The sequence below is a fragment of the Vipera berus genome (genome assembly GCF_964194415.1).
Source record: "Vipera berus genome assembly, chromosome: 6".
NCBI classification, from domain to species: Eukaryota; Metazoa; Chordata; class Lepidosauria; order Squamata; family Viperidae; genus Vipera; species Vipera berus.
The window spans coordinates 1,095,490-1,116,056 of NC_138208.1; the positions used below are offsets into that span (position 1 = coordinate 1,095,490).

Here is a 20,567-nt window from a genome sequence, read left to right on the forward strand (position 1 = left end):
GACACTCAAAAATCAACAAGGAAAATTTGGCCTAAAAGAGACTCTTAGGAACATAGAAGCCAAAATCAAAAGCGTTTTTTTTTCAGGTATTGATACCTGACGTGCAAAACTTTGCCACTTTAACAAAAGTTTTCCTGCATGAGAAAAGCTCAAATTCATTGGATTGAGCTGGAAGCTATCCTTGACTTATAGCCATTAATTTAGTGACTGTTCAAAGTTACAACGGCAGTGAAAAAGTGTTTCACACTTACGACCGTTGCAGTATCCTCGTGGTCACATGATCAAAATTTGGGAGCTTGGCAGCTGGCTTGTACTTAGGACGGCTTCCCCATTGACTTTGCTTGTTGGAAGGTCGCAAAAGGGGATCACCTGACCCCGCCCGGACAGTCTGACCGTCATAAATGTGAGTCAGTTGTCGAGCATCCAAATGTAAATTATGTGACCATTGGGGGATGCTGCAGTGGTCCTAAGTATGGAAAAGGGTCCTAAGTCATTTTTTTCAGTGCCGTTGTAACTTCAGACGTCACTAAGTGAACTCTTGTAAGTCGAAGGAGTACCGATATGATTTGATTTGATTGCTGCGTTCTGCAGAAGACTGCCATCCAGAGTTTTTACCTTGCCGGCAGTAAAGCAACTGCTTTGGCTGTGTGTTATCTATCCTTTCCTGCTGCTGTTTCTGCCCGTGGGTGATGAGTATCAGAAAAGGTGAGATTTATTGCTGTGCCTGGTCAGAAGCCTGTCAATCATTAATCTTGCCCAACACCATGAAAAATGATCGATGCGTTGGGCTGGTCAGGGACAAAGGCAGAAGACGCTGTTCAGTTGATGTCACACCAGGATAGCAAGGAAGTGGTGTCATCTTCGTACGCTAGAGACAAGTATGCCCGATGCTCTGAAAAGCTATTCAGGCTTGGGGCCATCATTGTGCTTAGGCAGGAATTTCCACAGTCTCTTCCATGGAGAAGCACTAATTCTTTTTAGTTATATAACAGAACAACAGAGTTGAAAGGGACCTTGGAGGTCATCTAGTCCAACTCCCTGCTCAGGCAGGAAACCCTGTACCATTTCAGACTAGTGGCTGGCCAGTCTCTTCTTAAAAACTTCCAGTGTTGGAGCATTCACAGCTTCTGGAGGCAGCTGGTTCCACTGGTTAATTGTTCTAACTCTCAGGAAATTTCTCTTTTATCTTTACCTTTCCTTTCCTAGTATGATGAGAATTGGAGAAAATACCATATCCTTTCCCCTAAAATCCATCATTATATAATCCCCTATGTCAATGTTTTTCAACGTCAGCAACTTTGAGGTGTGTGGACCTCAACTTCCAGAATTTCCCAGGTAGCATGCTGGCTAGAGAATCCTGGGGACTGAAATCCACAGGGACTGAGGTTGAGAAACCCTGCTCTAAGTTATGTAATATTTATTTTATTTTTTACAGTTGTTTTATGATATTATAAGACATGAGAAATAACATACTATTTAGATAAAGTTATGTTTATAAACTGTGTTCTCTAGCAATTATTAACACGCTGATATTTAGAACCTTTTAAAGAAAGAGAAAAAGAGGCTAAATATTAGTCCTTGCTTAATTACTGCTCACTTATTAACCATTCAAAGTTACCATGGATCCCCAAATGGTACTTACGACCTGGATCTGGAGTTACGATGGCAGCACCCTTGGCCATGCATGTGACTGCATTGGGAGCACTTGGCAACTGGCTCACCTTTACAACCAGTTGCAACGTTCTGTGGTCATGTGATGAAATTTAAAATGTGGTGGGTTGTTTTTTTTTTTTGCAGGAAACGTCCCAGCAAGAAAACCATCATTGATTTACTTAATGCCCACTACAAAAATGGTTATAAAATCAGGTTGGTCACATGTTTGTCTCGACCTAAGACTTAAATTCTGGGCTCCATTTCTGTCGCAAGTTGAGAACTACCTGTATGTCAGCCTTGACTGTGATCTGGAAATAACAATATTAACAAGGCTAAGGTTCTTTCTATTTTACATCCAAAACTAAATGTAGCATTGATAAACAGCTTTAAATTACATCAAAATATTTGATGTACAGTAAACGTTTTTGTCTTAAGTTGAAAATTTAATACTACGGTCCCCACTTTTTGTGGGTGATTGTTGTTTGTACATGTGAAAGGAAAAAAAATAGAAAAACAAAGAAGAAGAAAAAGATTTTTAAAAAAAGAAATTAAAAAAGACTATTTGCTTTTTAACCTTCTCCTTTTTGCGCCTCTACTAATTTGTGGTTTTTTATAAACTTTTACGCCTCCTTAGAAATTAATTATTATTTTGCACTGCATGCAGAGGAACCCTTCTTCCTTAAGTGGTTTGTTATTTTCTTATAACACTTCCCTTCTCGTTTATTTGTTATTTTCTTCTACTTATTTTCTGATTTAGAAAGTTTAAATACTGCTTCCCTTCCTAGGAGAACATTCCTCTCCTCTCCCTTGCTCCTTCTCTGCAACTTCCTCCTTGAAATGAGATGTCACTCCTGATTAACATTTAAAAAGGGGATTTATTTTAAAATCTGTACTCCAAAATTGGAAGCATACAGGGATAATTATGAACAGATTAACTAAATCTAGAGCTAGGGCAGAAGCTTGGCTTTTTTCCATTTGAAAACTTTGTATACTGTGGACATACCTTCTGATTTTTCTGGAGCTCTGGATTAGGGGGCAAATGCCTCACTGTTTGTATAAAAGGCAAGTCTGTCCTCACGTCAGAGGGGGCCCTGCAATCAAACCATCATTGGTTGCCCAGTCCAGTTTGACATATCCGTAGTTGTATCATCTGTTTGAACTCCAGTGTTGCTGAACGGGGACATTGCAATGTTTTATCTAGCTGGCTTATCAACATTGTGTAGATAGGAGGAGAGGTTGATCTTTTAGCCATCTGATTCAAGCACTGCAAATCTGTTCCTTTTTTTTCCCTTCCCTTCCCTTCCCTTCCCTTCCCTTCCCTTCCCTTCCCTTCCCTTCCCTTCCTTTCCTTTCCTTTCCTTTCCTTTCCTTTCCTTTCCTTTCCTTTCCTTTCCTTTCCTTTCCTTTCCTTTCCTTTCCTTCCCTTCCCTTCCCTTTCCTTTCCTTCCCTTCCCTTCCCTTCCCTTCCCTTCCCTTCCCTTCTGTCCTCTAATTGCCTTTGTCTCTTGTAGCTACAATTCCAAGAGAAGTCTAACCGTTCCTGCTGTGGCCAACATTTAAAATTCGTGTCAAGCTACAGACAAAAGGTTAGGAAGACAAACAACATCCTGGGAAGCAGTGTTATTTTGCAGAAATCTAATTCTGGTAAATTCCTGGCAGAGAAGGTGTGGAATTTCATATTTTGTGAGGAACATATTAACAGGGCAGCCAATTCTGAACTTCCTCATCTCTGCCACATCTACAGACAAAACAATCTGTTGGCGTCCATCACTGCGGATGTCTGAAGCCTTTGCCAGGAGATCTGAACACCTGCCAAGAACCTGGGTGGAATCAGGAATGAGTAGGTCATCTGGGGTTACAAATGTTTACAACTGCCAAGCCTATCCTCTAAATCTTCCAGTGAGCTGACCTACGGAAGAGTGTTTAATTCATAACCTCCCTCAGAAAGCAAGTGGAAAGCATTGCACAAATATTCAAAGCAAGGGCCTGTGATATTTAAATCTAAAATTAAACCTGTGGAATAGCTTACACGGAGAAACCCGTCGGCTGAGCTTCACAGTTTAAAAAGGGATGGCTTTGCAACCTCTCTGGATGGTATGGTCACTGTAGGTCACCTGGAACTGTAGCTGGGATATGGGATGGAAGCTACTTTAGTCATCTGAGTGAAGGACCTACAACCAGAAGGAAGTCTTTTCTGTTGGCTTACCTCTAGTTGAGACTGCCGAGGAGCTAGCTCAGGGGTCTTCAAACTTGGCCCTTTGATGACTTGTGGACTTCAACTCCCAGAATTCCTCAGCCTGGCTGAGGAATTCTGGGAGTTGAAGTCCACAAGTCATCAAAGGGCCAAGTTTGAAGACCCCCGAGCTAGGCCATAGCCTCGGGACAGTGTCCTACAGGATGCTTTCATCTTGTTGATAGGATGTTGATAGGATTGCATCCCAAACTCTGGCGTGAGGGGCTATCAATATGCTCGAACCGATAATGGGCTAGATGGACGGGAACAAGCTGGAATGAAACCCAGACAAGATGGAGGTGCAGGAAAACCTTGAATTGGAGATTAGTTGACTATGGATGGGGTTTCATCTCCCTAGAAGAGCAAATATGCAGTTGGGAGGAGGGATATTCTTGGACCTCAGCTGTTGGTGGCACTCTTGAAGTTGCCCACTTACTTTTAGTGGTGGTCATTCCTGAGCCAGTCAGTGGCTACTCATGCTTTGGTTGCAGAATAGGAAGCAGAAGAAGAAATGCATTAATCCATAAATGATGGAGGAATCTTAGAAGAGCCTCAGAGGAACCCATAGTTTCTCTAGGATGCCACCAAACAACTTTAGGAGTGAATTCAGAAATGTATTAAATTGAGGGCGTCACGGGTGATCCAAGACTTGGTTCTTGCCTTCCAGATCTGTTTTTGTTGTGCCAAAAGCCACAAGGTAGGGTAGATCTACCTAGCAAAATCTCCTTTTCTCCTGGAATGCAGAAGATCCCTGAGGATCATTCTGAAAACAACTGTTTTATTTCACTGAAACATCTTCCCTGGTTCAATGCAACGGGCTCATCTTGTGTCTGGGTTGACTTGCTATTGTTTGATCATTTGGGATGCGTTGTTGGCAAAAACTAAAAGCACAAAATAAAAATTGGGGAATTGGTGTTAAAGGCCAGAATGCGGAGAGGCTCCCCTGGAAGCTGTCAACGCTGCTAACATCGGATGTTTTTGCATTGACAACAGATGGAAATGTAGCCATCTTTTCCCCTTTCGCTTTTAGAGTTAGATGATGCTGGGGGGGGTGGGATGTGAATGAAAGTCCAGCTAGACATAACAACACTAAACTTAGCCTGAGAATCAAGGTTACTGAGCCCAGAGCTGATAAAGAATTGGCGGGCTGGAGAGCTGGAGAGGAAACCCAAGCTTCAAGCTAATTGGAGAACGTGATTTATGACTGTAAATTGGAGGAGGGAATTGTGCTTTGATACTAGGTGCCCAGGGGAGGGGAATTCAGTTTTGGGCTTCGATTATGTAAGTGCCGATATTATGCTACTCGAATAAAATATCCTTTAAGGGAAACAATGCCTCGAGGTTCTTTTGAAGAGTTTCATCTGTCGGAACCACGACATCAGCATCAATACAACATTGGAAAAATCAAAATTTTTATTGAAAACCCTGAAAACATCCACAGGTCATAGCCAAGAGGTATCACCCACAAGCATTAACATAAATTCCTTACTCCAGTATTACTACTGCAATCCCCACTGCAAAATACATTTTGGAAACATAATGTATTCTACTATAATAAGAATCGCTTCAGACATTAGGAGAAGCTTTAGTACCGTAGTTTAGTAGAGTTCATTTAGTAAGTTACAATGGCACTGAAAAAAGTGGATTTATGACCACTTTGAAGACCCGTGTATTATATTGTACCATCATGATATTCTTCCAAAACCAGTGAGTTCATGACAAAATGTAACGCAGAAGATACAATGCAGGATTTATGCTTTAATCTGGGGGACATCTGACGGTTTTTCCCAAATGCAACTGAATAAAGCCAATTCATAGTTAATACCAATTTAGCAAAATATGGACAGGCTTGTGTTATTCCACCTTTGCCTGCTTTTAAGCCCAGCTTCACCAAATCTAAAGCACGCAACTCATGCATGTGATTAAACACATATTTTTACTGCAATCAAGACATATTGCTATGGAAAGAAATCAGGTCCAAATGACAGAGAACGCCAGAAAGCAGGCTGCAAAACACATTTTCCTAGGTTTTTCCAGCGACAAGATACATCTGCAGCATTTTGCATTAAAAAAAAATCAAGGTGTGCTAGCCATTGTGTGATCAAACCCCACCCCTTTTGTGTGTATCAGGCACCTGGACTAAATGGTAAAAGAGGTAACATCTGAATGGAAGCTGCAGGGCCTGATTCTGCTCCTGTAAGTAATAGTTGGGATTCAAATCGAGAAACGGAGGTGCTGACTCCATTTTTAAAACTTACATTGACTACGGTAAGTTGGTAAAACCTTTCTGCTTTTCACACCCAGATGAAACCTTAATATATTTAACAATTAAAAAAATACAACATGGAAAGTGGTACAACGCTGCTCACCATTTGTGCATGTGCAGTATTTTAAACACTTCTGACAGTGTTACGATAAGCAATACTTTCTGAAATGGGATGGTTGTTCCGATCCTTCTTTTTCATATTTGACAATCCTTTAAACAAAAAAAAGCCTCCTGAGCTGTTCAGTTTATTTGGATGGACTGCCATTTCATAAGAGTTTGCTGTTCTTTTAATAACTGTTCCCATTTTCACTGTTCTTCTATGCAAAGCTACAAAGTGTTAGTTCTAGGTATATTTCATTCTGAAGTCTTGTATAAGCTTGGAAGTTCTTTTAGGGGGAAAAAAAAGTCTGGGAAACGATCCACCCTATGATGCTCCAGTTTAGAAGGCCAATTTCTTTACAGGTGTTTGCATATCTGTTCTGATCTGCTTCTTTGTTGTATAATAATCTGCAATAAATAAATAAATAAATAAATCCAAACCAACAAGTAATAACAAGAAGTGATACATGGAAACATTTCTCCAGAGTGAGCAGGGCGGAAATCTTACAAAAAAGGAGATGGTAGATTTTTGGAGGGGGAAAACTCAAGATGTGCATTGTCCTATTTTTGGAAAAAAAAACCCCTCTCCATAAAACCAACTCCCAGTTACATTCCTGCATTTTAAAAAAAAATAAACAACTAAGAAACAACAAAAAAGAAACGACTAAGTTTCTATCAAGGGGTCTGCACTGAAGACGGCAATTGCAGCTGCACAATTAATCCCCGTCCTGCACATGTATTTATTTATTTTATTTATTTATTATATTTTTATACCGCCCTTCTCCCGAAGGACTCAGGGCGGTGTACAGGGCAATAAATACAAAAACAAGATACAAAAGTTAAAAGCGATTAAATAAATGCCCAAGGTTAAAACAATAATTAAGATGTATTTAAAACCCCAACCCTAACCCATCAGACCAGGTCAGACTGCTCAAATAGATGCGTTTTTAGATCACGCCGGAAGGAGCGAAGGTCGGGGGTCGTCCGGAGCTCAACCGGCAAGCGGTTCCATAGGTCTGGCGCGCCCACAGAGAAGGCTCTCCCCCTGGGGGCCACCAGTCGACATTCTCTGATCGGAGGCACCCCGAGGAGGCCCTCTCTGTGGGAACGCACAGGGCGGAGGGAAGTTGACGCCGGCCGCAGGTGTTGCCGTAGGTAATCCGGACCCATGCCATGTAGGGCTTTGTAAGTCATCACTAACATCACACTGGCGTATAAAAAAGGGACATAAAACAAGGTTTTTTTTAAAACAAAAATGGTTGCTGGTAAACAAAGAGTGGAAAATTCAGTGTGCATGCAGTGTCGCCATCCTGACTTTTTTGACTTTCCCACGGTCACCTGTTGCTTACCCTGTGTATGTTTCCTTTCATAAAACATCCAGGCAGCCCATCTGCACGTCGTTATCCAGCTTTTATCTGACCAACTTAACAAGGTCACCTGGATTTCTTTTGAAGACTAATCATACTCAAAGGGTATTGAAGGGAAAGATCCTAAACCAGGGATCTTCAAACTTGGCCCATTTATGATCTATAATTCTCAGGGTGCTTTTTTAAAGCTGTTACTTGGATACGTTTCTTTCTGGCTATTCTAGCGGACTCCTGCCACTTTCACCTTTTGAGTATGCCTGACCGAGTCCTTGTTTTGCTTCCCCTTCGCCCTGTGGAACTGCAGCCTGAATCTGAAGCGTCTGGGCTGAAAAACCTCGACATACCTGTCAAATATGTCTGTCTTCGCTTCTTCGCTCCGGTGGCTGTCTTGATCGGTCTGGCTCTTTCTGCGCCTCTGCCCAGGGGATGAACTTGTCCTTCTCTGTCCAGAGTCCTGTTCACGGGCTGCAGAGGCGGGCGAGGCTCCCTGGCCACGTGCGCGTGGTAGAAGGCAGGAACCTCGTGGCCCTGCAGCTCTTCCCACTGGAGCAGGCCCACGATGGGCACGTCCCGGAAGAAGTCAAAGTTCCACCGCTGCTTCGCCTGTTCCATGCTGGATCTCATCAGGCTCTGGAACTCCTGCTGCAAACGTTCGTGGTCCACTGGTCCGAAAAGATTCCTCCTGGTGGGAGCTGCTTTTGCCAAAACCTGCTCCATCTTCTCTCCCTGCTGCCCGTGGTTGAAGACAGCCTCAAACACCCAGGACCTGTGGAGATCAAATAGACAAAACCAAGATTGGTTTCTTTGATTCTCAAAGGGGAAAATTAAGTACTGAGGCTCTGTCTCTGACATATCGCCCTCCTGGCAATAGGGACAATATCTTAAGAGTAGCGCCCCCCCTGCCCCCCAGGGACCGCTTCCGTGGAGGGAGGTTTTTCCACTGACGGCGGGGGTGCGTGGTTTTGTGTGCTGCCTGCATCCCACGGATGGGGCTTTGCTTGTTTGTGCGGACCGGTTGCTGGCAGGCCGCGGACCGGTGTGGTGCACAGACTGGGGGCTGGGGACCCCTGCCTTACAGCAGTGTTTTTTTCAACCTGCTGGCTGGGAAATTTTGGGAGTTGAAGTCCATACTTCTCAAAGTTGAGAAACATTGCCTCAGAGGAATCCATTTGATTCCTTCCTTCCCTCCCTCCCTTTCTTTCCTTCTTTCCTTCCCTCCCTCCCTCCTTCCTTCCCTTCCCCTTCCTTCCCCTTCTAATATTCCTTTTTTCTTCCCTCCCTCCCTCCCTCCCTCCCCCTTCCCTCCTCTTCTCCTTCCATTTATGTTCTCACCTACCTTCCTTCCTTCCTTCCTCCATCCATTCACCCATCCAGCAGAGCTTCAATCATACTGCCTCAGCCATTATGTCCACCTTTTTAGTCATAACTCGAGGATCCCCCCAGACTTCTTTTTCTTAAGGCTGAACATTCCTGAGGCCTTCATTTCCATCCCCTGCTCACCCAGGCCATCCTTCCCTCGACGTGGGGCAGATCAAGCTGCCTGCCCTGGTCCCGGAGACACGGGTGTGTGTGTGTGTGTGTGTGTGTGTTTGTGTGTGGTGTGGTTGGAAAACGTCTTGAGAGCGCGGGGTTGGGGGGGGGCGGTCCCTGCTCAGCACGGAGCCAAATCCAAGCCTGCCACGAAGCCCCGTGAAGCCCTCTTTTCCCTTCCAGGAGAGCCCAGCCCCCTCCCCCCCCCCCGAGTTCCTGTGACCGAGCCCCGGCTCCAACCTGGCTCTGGCTGTCCTGATCCACCCTCGGATCTCTACAGCCGAAAAGGGGTCTGGCGGTTGAATCCGCTGGGGCGCGCAGGCCAGCCTCCCTCGGGCATCTCCCGGTGGTCTCCCATCCAGCCGGGCCAGCGAAGGCGCTTCCAGCCGCCCCGGGGCCGAGACGAGGCTCCGCGCGGCCGGGGCTGCCCGGGGGAAGCCGGGGGGGGGGGAGTGGCGGGCCGGGCGCGGCGGTTGCCCGAGCGGGCAATCCTCTCCTGCGCGGCTCTGGCGGCGGGAAGCTGCCCGCCCTCTGCCCGCCCAAGCGCTCCCAGGCAGCCCGCGAAAGCCGGCCTCCCCGCGGGAAGCAGGAGCGCGGCCCCGGGCGGGCGGGAGGAGGGGCCGGTGGTCCTGGAGGAAAGCCGCGGGATGGGGGATCCGGGGGGGGGCAAAGGCGTGGGGGGGCGCTGGTGCTTCCTGGCCCCCCTTGGAGGCCGCGGGAGCCAGAGGATCAAGGAGGCTTGCCAGGCCCTTGTGCAACTTGCCAGTCCTGGTGGTCTCCCATCCCTCTGTGCCCTCCACTCAGGCATCTGGGGCAGAGCCTTACAGGGAAGCCCAGGTCTGTCGCAGGGTTGGGCAGAGCCTCCAGTCTTCAGCCAGGAAGTCTGCCTCTTGCAGACATTCCCAAGGAGATCCCCCTGAAACCAACACACACACACACACACACACACACACACACACACACTACTTTAATTACCCTCCCTTGGCATAAAGTCCTACCTTGTCGATTTTAAGAATTCAACTCTCAGAATTCTGAGAGAATTCTGGGAGTTGAAGTCCATAATTTGACAAGGTTGCCCCCCCTCCCCCAGCATAAAGTGTGGCATAAGAAGCACGTCGCATCTAGGTGGGCTTGAAATTTCTGGGGGTCGCCCCATTAAAGCCAATTAAGAAGCTCCACCAGTCTGACCATGAGTCACACAATCAAGGATCTAACCAATGACGACACCACCAGGGCACAAAACAGTTGTTCTATTTTGGTGCCCCAAAGGCATCAATCAGATATTCAATTGCTGCAGACATCCCTTTGGTTAAATCAGGGGTAGGCAACCTGGGCTCTTTTATGACTCGTGGACTTCAACTCCCAGAATTCCTGAGCCAGCAGAGCCAAGGTTGCCTACTCCTGGGCTAAATGGACAGCGCTGGATCCTTCTCAGAGAGATTCACAGGCCTTTCTTGGCTATAAGTGACATCAGAGGCCACAGAATTTGCCAAGGGTAAGTGGGTGCAATATTGAAGCAGGCGTTTCTCAACCTTGGCAAGTCTAACGGGTGGACATGCTGGCTAGGGAATTCTGGGAATTCTGAAATCCACACATCTTAGAGGTGCCAAGGTTGGAAAACATGACCTCAGCAGCCTGTGCAATGCTGCGTTTTTCTCAGGGGCCAAATCTAATCGTGCAAAAAAACAAAAACAGAACAGCCCAGCATAGGCACCTCCTAGTCGACCATATTGTCTCAGAACCAGGAAGTCTCAAATTTCTATTCCAACTTTTTCTAGACAAAATCCACCCTGGTCATCATCTTCCCAGCTATCCGCCTGACCAATTCACTCCTCAGTGGCTATTTGGTGAGACCCAAGTTTCCGAGGCACCGTGTGCGTCTCACGTGTTCCTAGCCAAGCCGTGAACTAACCTGGCTGGCTGGGTTTACTGGCTAGGCTAGCCCAGGGTTTGGGATCTTGGCATTCGGCGGGTCCAGCAAACAGGTTTGGGTTTGCAGGGATGGTGCATAGAAGGAAGTACGTTGTGGAAGGAAATGCAGTTTTGCCTTTTTCCGCCCTCTGCCGTTGAGCTTGTGGGTGGTCTTCTACAGCAGGGAAGCCCTGCCGGATCCAGCAAGATCCTGCTCAACCCCCTTTTCTTGCTTTGGGGTTGCCATGACAACAAGCATAGGAGTGATACTTGAGTAACAAACTGCTGCCTGCCACCTTCTCCTGGGCTACAGAAGAAGCTCCCACGAGCAGGTCAATTGCCTGACTCCAAAAAGGGACAAACCTTGAATGGGACCTTTTTCATCCAATGAGGTGATGCCGGGCACAACTCTGTCACTAGGTCAAAATTCTCCTTCCTTCCTTCCTTCCTTCCTTCCTTCCTTCCTTCCTTCCTTCCTTCCTTCCTTCCTTCCTTCCTTCCTTCCCTCCCACTCCCTTCAGGTCAAAACCTTCCTTCCTTCCTTCCTTCCTTCCTTCCTTCCTTCCTTCCTTCCTTCCTTCCTTCCTTCCTTCCTTCCTTCCTTCCTGTCAAAATCTTCCTTCCTTCCTTCCTTCCTTCCTTCCTTCCTGTCAAAATCTTCCTTCCTTCCTTCCTTCCTTCCTTCCTTCCTTCCTTCCTTCCTTCCTTCCTTCCTTCCTCTCTCTTTCCTTCCTTCTATCCCGCCTTTTATTACTTTTACAAATAACTCAAGACGACAGACATATCCCTCTTCCTATTTTCCCCACAAACCCTGTGATGTTGGGCTGAGAGTGATTAAACCAAAGTCCCTCAACTGACTTCCATGCTGAGATGGGGCCTGGTGCCTTCCCTCCTAGACCAAGCTGGCTTCCTCATGTCGCACGCTGGCTTTGTCATGGTCCCAGTAAGAACTTGCTGCCCTAACTAAAGGAGTTCTCTGCCTGCCTAAAGTGGGGGGAGATGCCCTTTCCTCGCTTGGAGATCAGGCCTCTGAAGGGGGGCTGGGTCCAGGCAAGGCTGCCCAGCCTAGAACAACAGCTTCGACTCAGCGGTGGGATTCAAAGAGGTGAACAGCCGGTTCTCTGCATGGATACCGCTTCCGGAAGTCCGTTCTGGGCCTGGGCGACAAAACATTAGCTACCAGTTCTGCCGAAGCGGTGCAAACCAGCTGAGTCCCACCACTGCTTCTCCCCTGGGTGGAACCTTATGCTAAGCAGGAATTGGTGGAATCACCTGGAAAGCCCCCAAACAGGTCATCCCAGGCACTGATAGGTCAGTCTGGGTTTCCTATCTTGGGAGCACCCCTCTTCCCTAGAAAATGCCCAGCTGCATTGATGGGAACCATGGCCGGAAATCCCCGGGTGAGGATAATCCAAGTCTGGGAATCCAGGAAAAAGGAAGTTACGCAATCAGATCCATTTTCCTCTCTGGGTTGTTTAATTTGGGAAAGGAGCTGACCCCTTTGCACAGCCCTCTCTCGGTGGGATTTCTAAACAACTGCTCTGAAACTGGAGTTGGCTTGATCTTTGGATCTAGCCCGAGGAAGGGTCCTACACCTGAATTACTGGCTTTCCGGGGAGGCTGTGAGAAGCCACGACGAACTCGTCTTGATGTCGTGATGAGCAGGACTCCGCTTGTCCCTCCTGGCTCCCTTCTCCTGCAGTGGAGCTGCCCGCAGAAGGTTTACTTGGGCTCCTCTGAACAGCCTTCTCCAACAGGTGCCCTGCAGGTCTGTTGGCTTTCCACTCCTACAATTCCCAGATCCAGATGGCAAGGAATCCTCTTCAGGATCTCTCAGACATCCTAAACTGCCCTTCTCAGAGAGGAGGCTATGTGGTCTCACCAACTGACACCAGCCAACCTCAACTGATCTTGAAAAAGCTAAGCAGGACCAGGCATGGTTAGTCCTTGTGGGAGATGACCGGGGAATCCTGGAGTGGGTAACTAGATTGGATTTTTTAAAAAACAAGAACACTCAGAGGAAGACAGTGGCAAATTGTTGCATATTGTTGCTAAGATCAAGATGAGGCTGTGGTCTATGTGAGGTTGAGGGGAGAATGACTTCCCTTTTCTAAGTTTTGGTGAAGAACTTGGGAGAAATAAATTACAGGAATCTTGGCAGAAAAGTATTTAAAAGTAGGTGGAACTCTCTTTGACAATTGACCTTGTTTGCTTTGAGAGATGGATACTGCATTTATACATGCAGACATTCGGAATATGCTGAAACTAAGAAGACCCATAGGGTTGAAAGGGACCTTGGAGGTCTTCTAGTCCAACCCACTGCCCAAGTCAGAGTCCTTAGATCAACCCGGACAAATGGCTATCTAATCTTTTCTTGAAAACCTTCAGCAACGGAGCACCCACCAATTCTGGGAGGAAAGCTGCCAGATCAGCAACCTGGTGGCAGATAAAGAAGCACGAAGAAGAGCAGAATTGGTTGAAATTCTAGAGAACGTGACCCACAAGGGCGACCTTAGAGAAAGGAAAGTCAAATTGGTGCATCACACGTGTAAAAACAGAGCAAGGCTTGACCTGTGGAATCGCCACCATTCCAACTTTCACACACACACACACACACACACACACACAGGACACACCACATCAGATGTCCCTAGTGACAAAGCTGGTCCAGCGAAGGTCAGAAGACCTCTTTGCCCTTGCCATGACTAGAAGGCGCTTCTCAAGGCTTTTCCATCCAGAGGCTAAGATGTGGGTTGGGGAAAAAATGGAACTGGGGTCCAGCTGAGATTGTCACAAAGACAGAGTCAATCTTGCACAAAGGGCTATAAAGAAAGTTGATGGTGTCTCGCTCCTGATGGACAGCTTGAAATAACAACATGTCATTGGGGGTTCATAATTCTGGCGCAGCATTCACACCTGCTTTTAAGGTGGCAAGTAGGAAGAATTGAGGGAGCTGTGAATCAGAGGCATGGATCATAAAGGTCCGTGGATGTTCCTGAAAGGAGAGAGCGTGGGGTTTTCGGGTGGGCTGGGTTTTTTTGGGGGGGACATCAGCAATCTTCAAACAAATTGAGCAATAGGAATGATTTCACACACACCCCAAAAAATCTCACTGGAGGAAAGCATTAAGGTCTTCAAAGCTTGCACAGAGGTCTTAATGATTCCAACCCGAGACACCGGTTGCAGAAGGGGCTGGCGAGGGCCCTCTCCTTCAGATCCCTTCTTCCAGCAAGGTGAAAGAGGATTTCAGTCATGAACCTCTGGTTGAAAATGAGATTAGACACCAAGAAAGTTCTAGAATGTGCAGAAATGGATAGATTGGCTTTAGAGATTAAAGAGAAAGAAGATTCAGTTGACTTTAGAACATGGGATAACTTTTATCCATGGCTAGGAAAACGAATCGGGGAGAAAGGAATGTGATACATAATTTTGAACACATACTAGTAAGAAGAACGTTATGGATTAATTAATACTGTTTATGATAACCAATCATATTCACTAGTGTTATCTATTACTATATTAATTATTGTTATTTAAACATATGTACCCAGACAATATTCTGTTTGCTAAATATTGAAAATGTTACTGGGGGATAACCCCAATGCTGACCCTAACTTGTCCTGACCCCAGCCCTACTCCTGACCCCATTTTATCTCTAACCCCATAAAATCTAATAGAACTTAAAAAGAAGAAAAGAAAATGAGATTAGACACCAGGGTTTCTGGTGGCGTTATAGACATCCTTTTTCCAAAGTACCTTTTTCTGTCTAAGGAGCAGAAACCCCTGCTCGGTTCGATGTTCTCTTTTCTGATCCAGTGAGTCAGATCTGACTCTTGGTGGCCAGAGATAAATCCCACTGTTTTCCTGGTGACATTTTCAGAGGAGACCTGCCTTCCCCTCTTTTTCCCAGGGCTGAGAGGGAGGGGCTGGCCCAAAGTCACCCAGTTAGCTTTGTGCCTAAGGTAGGAGTAGAACTCGCAGCCACCCAGTTACTAATCCAGGACTTTTATCCACTGGGGGGGGGGGAACTGACTCCTCCTACTCATAAAAGAGAATACATCTGTAGATCAGGGCTTCATTATCCATCAGGGCTAGTCTTGATGTTGACCCAGTGATGTTACCTAGTTAAGGTAAGGAAACATCTGCAAGAAACCAAGCAAGCACAGAGAGCAGCACCAAGGACCCCACAGTCCTCCTCCTCCTCCTCCTCCTCCTCCTCCATCATTCCACAAAGCCCCCTCCCTTCTAGCACTGATGATGTTACCTAGTTTGGGTCATGAAACGTCTGCAAGAAAACCACCAAGCTCAGAGAGCACCAAGGACCCCACGGTCCTCCCCCCCTCCCGATTTCAAGGAGCTTAAATAGCAGTGAAGCCAAGTGGCTAGTCTGACCAGACAAGGCAACTACGCTATAAAGAGCAGTTATTTGGGAGCACCCAACTGGAAGGCTGGTCCGGTTGCGGCTTCTTAGCAACAACATCGCAACCTGTACTTGGGGCTTCTTCTACTGAGATGACTTGGGCTCAGTCCACGCAGGGGCAAAAAAAGGCAGGGTGGCGGCCAGGACGGTGGGATCCAAAGCAGGCGGTGCTTTGAACGCAGCCCTGGGGAGCCCCAGCTTGTATGAGCTGCCCTGAACCCAGAGTGCAGCTCTGATGCTCCAGCTGCAGAAAAACAGAACACACGAAAACACACACACACACAGAGAGAGAGAGAGGCAGAGAGAGAGACAGACAGACACAGACACACTGCCAGCCGTCGGGAGACCCCCGCCCGCCCTCCCCTCCGGCCGCAGGAGCCTGCGAGAGGGGGCCGGGGTCTTACCTCCGAGCCGCAGTCACTGCTCCTTCGTCGCTGGGGATCCGCGCAGCCAACGGCGCAGCCACGGCGCAAGGAAGCCCGGCCGCTTTCAAATTTGCCTCCCTCGCCCTCCCGTCCGCCTCGCTCGGCTGCTCCCCCGCCCTCCTGCCCCTCCCCTCCCCTCCCCTCCCCTCCCACCAACATCCCCCCCCCCCCGGCCTGGAGTTTGCAAAGCTGTTGCTTTGCTGCGCGCTTGATTAACTTTCTCATTCCGGGCTCCGGGCCAAGCCCCCGCCGGCACGCGGGCTTGCAACGTGACTGGATTCCCCCCCCCCATCTCCACCCTCCTCCCCCCCCCCCGACTGGAAAACTTTTGCCAAATAAAGCAAGCAGGGAGCCAAAAGCGCACAGGGACAAAGTCGGGGGGGAGAGGGAGGGGCGCGCGGGTGTGTGTGTGTGGGTGTGGGTGTGTTGCGAAGCGTTGCACAAGCTGCGGGGCGGGGGGTGGGGAAGAGAAGCTCAACCAGGTGAGGCGCGGAGATTGCAAGCTCGGCGTTGGGTTGGGAGCGTCCCGATCTGGGGCTGCTGCCGTTTTCGTCGCCCGATCCCGAAGCCAAGACACAAAAGCGGCGGGCGAAAAGGGGAGAGCGCCGTTGGGATCGGGACCGCCGGTGCCCGGCCGGAGGTGTTGACTGAAAAGTTGGGCAAGAATGAATTCTCCTTCGGAGCAAAATATAAAACTTGATTTGTGCGCATCGGGGCGATTGTCCCCCGCCGCCCGTCTCCCACCCGGGAGAAGCTGCAGGGATGTCGCGTCTGTCACCTGCAAGACGATTTCGCGACACCGTCACGACACGGGAGTCGCCCTTCCTGGTCTGTGATGCTAGAAGGGCGTCAGGGGGGCATTTTCCAACCAGCTCTTTCCCCAGTTCCTGCAAACAGGAGGAGAAGAGGTGCTGAGGTGGGGCGGCGGAGAAAGCAAAGGCACACTGAAACCCTGGACGGGGCTATGTGTGTCTACGTGGTAGGGGGAGATTTGGGCACAGGTCGCTTGTACGAGCAGGAAACAGTAAGACGGTCACTGTTTATGAAACAAAACAGGGACTGTGAGATGGACTAGGGCAGGGGTAGGCAACCTCGGCTCTTTTATGACTCATGGACTTCAACTCCCAGAATTCCTGAGCCAGCCACTAGGGCATCCATTAGCCCAGAGGCCCCCAACCTTTGGGGCACCAGGAGCCACCGGTTGCGTGGAGAGGGGTTTTTCCACGGACCGGAGGGTGTGTGGTTTTGTGTGCTGCCTGCATCCCACGGATGGGGCTTTGCTTGTTTGTGCGGACCGGTTGCTGGCATGCCGCGGCCCGGTGCTGGTCCACGGACGGGGCGGGGGGTTGGGGACCCCTGCCTTAGCCCTCCTGTTGCCCATATATTGAGGAGTGCTTTGCTTAGCGGTGGAGTCTCCCTCCATGTCATCCTAGGATTGGCATGAAGCAGGTGAAGAGGCAGCATCTGCCCCCAGTGTAGGTTCTGAGTCATGAATCTTCATGCTAAATCCTATTTTGCTGCTCCTTTGATTGCACCCGTTCTTGTTTTGTCTCTGAAGTTCTCCTGGGTGCGCGGAGGTCAAGCCAAGGTGAGCCAGGCCCTCCGCAGGGCCGCTGCTCTCCCACCCCAGTGAGCAGCCCCCCCTCCCCTCCTTCAACTGGCCAGCCCCCTGCCCCCTTCCTCCTTCCTCGCTGCGGAACACCCTTCCACCCGGTGTAAAAAACAGTGGAGGTCTTCACTGGGAAAGAAACCAACCCCTCCCCCCCAGCTCCTCCTTTGGCACGACTGATTTTTCCGAGGCAGCCAAGCGAGAGACATCCATGGGGAGGGCAACAAAGGGAAGATGGTGAGCATGATGTGTCCCTCCTTTGTAATGTGCATGAATTTCTAGATGTTCCTGGCGCAGGGTGCAAATCTCCCTCCCAGGCCCAGCCTGTGCAGCTGCCTTTCTCAAATTCAATTTCACACCAGATCCATCCATTTATTAGAGGTGGACTGCAGAGAACTTCCTCACGCAAATGGCCTGTCCCAGGTTCATGGTGTGAGAGGGGAGGCTTGGAAGATGGAGCTACTTTTGGCCAGGAACATGCCTTCTTTTTTTTGGGGGGGCGGCGGAAATATACTGACTTCTCCACTGCTGGCTTCCTGTAGACCCATCAGGCAGAGATTATTGTCCCCTGCAAAATGCGGACCAAGGACGCAAGACGTGAGAGGAATACAGAACATGGAATAATAAGATGGGAAGGGACCTTGGAGGTCTTCTAGTCTAACTCTCTGCCCATAGTCAGAGATCCTATCTCATTGCGGACAAGATCTTCTTCTTGAAAATCTCCACGATGAAGAGCCCACAACTTTGGGAGGCAAGCTGTTCCACTGAACCTTCTCACTGTCAGACATTTCTCCTTGGTTCTACCTTGGATCTCTCGTTGTTAAGTTTCCACAAGTTACTTTTGGTCCTGCCCTCAGGGGTTCTGGAAAATAGGTTGAGCCCTCTTCTCGAATCCGCTTTCCTCCATGGCACCCGCAGGAGACCATCCTCATTCTAGTTATTTGACTTTTTGATATAGAAGAGAATATTTGTAGCTCAGCGTTGAGCTGTGGAATCCTTGATGATCTCTGAGTTTGGTTGTTTGCTTGCAGATGTTTCATTAGCAAACTAGGTGACTTCATGTTATTGAAAGGTCTGCAAGAAAACAACCAAGCTCAAAGGACACCAAGGAACTCGTAGTATGTGACTTATGTGAACCGTGACAGCTTGCCACAAAGCTGCCTGCAATTAGTGCAGGTTCGCATCCCACCAGGCTCAAGGTTGACTCAGCCTTCCATCCTTCCCAGGTAGGTAAAATGAGGACCCAGATTGTTGGGGGCAATTAAGCTGACTTTGTAATAATGCCGCTTGGGGTGTGTGTGTGAAAGCCCTAATAAGCAGGCATATACATAGAATGAAGGCTACTGCTAAGCTTGTAAGCCGCCCTGAGTCTTTGGAGAAGGGCGGGATATAAATGGAATTAAAATAAATAAATAAAAATAAAAATAAATAACATAAATAAAATAAGAAATAGGGGAGACAGGATAGCAGTCTTCCAGTACCTGAGGGGCTGCAACTAAGAAAGTGGGGGTCATGTTATTCTCCAAAGCACCAGAGGGAAGGATGAGAAACAATGTTGGAAGCTGACCAAAGACAGAAGCAACCTGGAATTAAGGAGAAACTTCCTGACAGTGAGGACCATTAACCAGTGGAACAGCTTGCCACCAGAAATCCTCGGCGCTCCATCACTAGAGATTTTTAAGAAGAGACTGGACAGTCACTTGTCTGAAATGGTATATAGGTTCTCCTGCTTGAGCAGGGGGCTGGACTGGAAGACCTCCAAGGTCCCTTCCAGCTCTATTTCTATTTTTATTTCTATTTCTATTATGTAATTCTATTCTATTATGTATTTCTATTCTATTCTATTCTATTCTATTCTATTCTATTCTATTCTATTCTATTCTATTCTATTCTATTCTATTCTATTCTATTCTATTCTATTCTATTCTATTCTATTCTATTCTATTCTATTCTATTCTGTATTTCTATTCTATTCTGTATTTCTATTCTATTCTATTATGTAATTCTATGATGTATTTCTATTCTGTTCTGTTCTGTTCTATTCTAGTATTTAATTCTATTCAAAACTGGCTGAGGAATTCTGGGAGTTCCACAAGTCATAAAAGGGCCAAGTTTGAAGACCCCTGTCCTAAAGACACCTGTTGTGTCATTGATGGCTACCTAAAAGACTGTCTTTCCTTTCTTCTTCTTCAGAACATCACCATCTTTCTTTTCCTCAAGACCTGGGGGTTTTCAAGGGCTCTCTTCACATCTGGCAGCATGAGAGTTTACTTTATACATATTGGAAGAATGAAACAAAATGCAATCACCTTGAGCTTATGGTTACAAGTAAATTAGCTTCTCTCCTGAAATTCAGATGCCCCTGCACCCTGTAAGGCTGTTCAAGCTTGTTTTCCCCTCTCTAAGTGTAAAGTCCAGGATGGTACAGGAGCCTGATGCACGTGTGTTTTCTCAGATTGTTATGAAGTACCTCAGTTATTTATTTTTCCCTTGTCTGTTTACAATTGTTTTTGTAAAACTGTCCACTGCTTAGAGAGTTATGCCTTTAAGATGGGCGGCTGCCTAGAATTTCTAAATAAAATAAACAAATGCTACGCCCACCCCAATCACACCAGGGATTTGGTCTTGACCTTAAAAAGAAGAATATTATTTACTTCAGACTTGAACACATTATATACAAGGCTCTAATACAAGCCTGCAAGATCAGATGACAGGTGTTCGCTATCTCTATTTCAAAGTGTTATCAGAGACACGCTCAGCTAGTTGGTTGCTGAATATAAGATTATGCTTGACATTTTATTAACCGCCAGATCTGTTATTTGCACAGATTTTCTGTGTTCTCTCAAACAGAATCAAGGTTCAAAGCCTACAAGGCCATTTTAACTCTGCTTGAAATCACCACACTTTCTCTGATTTATTCCATTAGATGAATTATGACCGTTTCTTCAGCGGCCCTCTTAGCCAATACCACAACTCAAGTCTCAAGAATCTTCTGGAGGCAGGTTGTTCCACTGGTTAATTGTTCTCCTGTCAGGAAATTTGTCTTTAGTTTTA

At 47.4% G+C, this 20,567-nt stretch overlaps 1 protein-coding gene across 1 annotated transcript; it reads right to left on the reverse strand.

The window, feature by feature from the left end:
• Window positions 1–5,289: 5,289 nt before the first annotated feature.
• LOC308669907 (cyclin-dependent kinase inhibitor 1-like) lies at window positions 5,290–15,997 on the reverse strand. Its single transcript, XM_081330908.1, has 3 exons — window positions 15,884–15,997; window positions 7,963–8,384; window positions 5,290–6,659 (listed from the first exon to the last, which is right to left on the reverse strand). Exons 2-3 carry the CDS (start codon window positions 8,333–8,335, stop codon window positions 6,592–6,594), a joined length of 441 nt encoding a protein of 146 aa, XP_081187034.1. The 5' UTR covers window positions 8,336–8,384; window positions 15,884–15,997; the 3' UTR covers window positions 5,290–6,591.
• Between the last annotated feature and the right edge of the window lie 4,570 nt (window positions 15,998–20,567).

Excerpts from the sequence above, each read along its gene's own strand:
- LOC308669907 (XM_081330908.1), bottom strand. The coding sequence starts at position 8,335 with ATGGAGCAGGTTTTGGCAAAAGCAGCTCCCACCAGGAGGAATCTTTTC. Across the intron at positions 6,660-7,962 it reads AAGACAGACATATTTGACAG|ATTATTATACAACAAAGAAG; the intron begins GTATGTCGAGGT and ends TATTTATTGCAG.